The 1,748-nt window shown below is 45.2% G+C and overlaps 1 protein-coding gene across 1 annotated transcript; it reads right to left on the bottom strand.

Annotated features, from left to right (window-relative positions):
• Positions 1–204: 204 nt before the first annotated feature.
• Positions 205–1,164, bottom strand: LOC128330869 (olfactory receptor 11G2-like). Its single transcript, XM_053264232.1, has one exon. The coding sequence runs from the start codon at positions 1,162–1,164 to the stop codon at positions 205–207; it is 960 nt and encodes a 319-aa protein (XP_053120207.1).
• Positions 1,165–1,748: the final 584 nt, after the last annotated feature.

Consider the following 1,748-nt stretch of genomic DNA (forward strand, 5'->3'; position numbering starts at 1 on the left):
AAACAAACAAAAACTTTGGGAATTTCCATTTATTTCCATTTCACAGAACATGTTAAAATCATACCACTTTAAAAAAACAAACCGATAATCAACTTTATATCAGTTATGACATAATATTTATAACAGCTGAGTCAGCCCAAGCACTGCCCCAACTGGTTTTCTGCTTCGTGTTCAGCTTCTGAAAAGGAGAGCTACATTTCTTTCTCACTCCCTCACTTTCCTCCTCATCCATCTCTCTTTCTTCTTCAACAACCTGCCCAATGCCTCCCACACCTGATCATTCCTCAGACAATAGATCAGGGGGTTGAGAAAAGGAGTAATGGCACTATAGAAGAGTGCCACTGCCTTAGTGACCTCTGACTGGCTCTCCCCACCTGGAACCAAATACATCCCTGCCACTGAGCTATAGAAAAGGGTGACCACCATTAAATGGAAAGAAATGGTGGAGAAGGCCTTCTGACGGCTGCCTTGGTTAGACACTTTCATCAGGGTAAGAATGACGGTGCCATAAGATATCATAACAAAGAATACATTGCCTAAAAACAGAGTGAGAACAGATATCTGGTACCAACGTGGAACATTTCCTAAGGGAGGGCAGGCAAGAGACAGAAGAGGCCCAGGATCACACACAAAGTGGTCAATGATGTTGGGGCCACAGAAGGACAACTTGGAGATCAAAATCACTGACACAATGTACCCCAGGAAGCCAAGGACCCAACAAGCAGCCACCAGGGCACAACAGGAATTGGGGGTCATAATTTGTGGGTAGCGCAGTGGGTGACAGATGGCCAAGTACCGATCCAAGGCCATAGCTGAGAGGAAGAAGAATTCAGTGTTGCCAAGAGAGAAAAAGATGTAGAACTGGAAAAAGCAAGCTTGGAAGGAGATGATCCCATGAGACGATGTCAGATCAAAGAGCATACGGGGCACAGTGGTTGATACATAACATATCTCTAGCCAGGAGAAGTTGCTTAGCAGGATGTACATGGGAAGCTGGCACAAATGCACATCCAGGTTCACCAGTGTGATAACAGTGATATTCTCAGCTAAAGTGAGCATATAGAGAATGGAAAAAAAGACAAGCAGCAGGAACCGCTTCTCCTGTGTGACTCCAAAGCCTAGTAAGATGAATTCCTGCACTGCAGTCCCATTGGCCAGCTCCATCTGGAATCAGAGTAGAAAATCATCATGTAACTTATGGAAATACACATGATATTGCAGAGCATCAACCCATCTGTTTCTATTGAAAAGTAAGGACTAAGCAGGCAGGCACAAGAACATAACATAAGAACAGCCCTGCTGGATCAGGTTCAAGGCCTGTCCAGCATTCTGTTTCACACAGTGACCCATCAGATGCCTCTGGGGAGCCCACAGGCAAGAAGTATGTGCATGCCCTCTCTCCTGATGTTGCTCCCCTGCAATTGGTATTGAGGCATTATGCCTCTGACGCTAGAGGTAGCCCACAGCCACCAAACTAGTAGTCTTTGGTAGACCTGTCCACCATGAATTCTCTAAGCCCCTTTTAAAGCCATCCAAGCTGGTGGCCATCACCACATCCCATGGCAAAGAATTCCATAGATAAATTATGTGCTGTGTGAAAAAGTACTTCCTCTTGTCTCTCCTAAATTTCCCGACCTTCAGTTTCATGCAGTGACACCTGGCTCTAGTAAGAGATGGAGAAAAATTTCTCTCTGTCCACCCTCTCCACTCCATGCATAATTTTATACAGCTTGATCACGTCTCCCCTT

The sequence above is a fragment of the Hemicordylus capensis genome, chromosome 6 (genome assembly GCF_027244095.1).
Source record: "Hemicordylus capensis ecotype Gifberg chromosome 6, rHemCap1.1.pri, whole genome shotgun sequence".
NCBI classification, from domain to species: Eukaryota; Metazoa; Chordata; class Lepidosauria; order Squamata; family Cordylidae; genus Hemicordylus; species Hemicordylus capensis.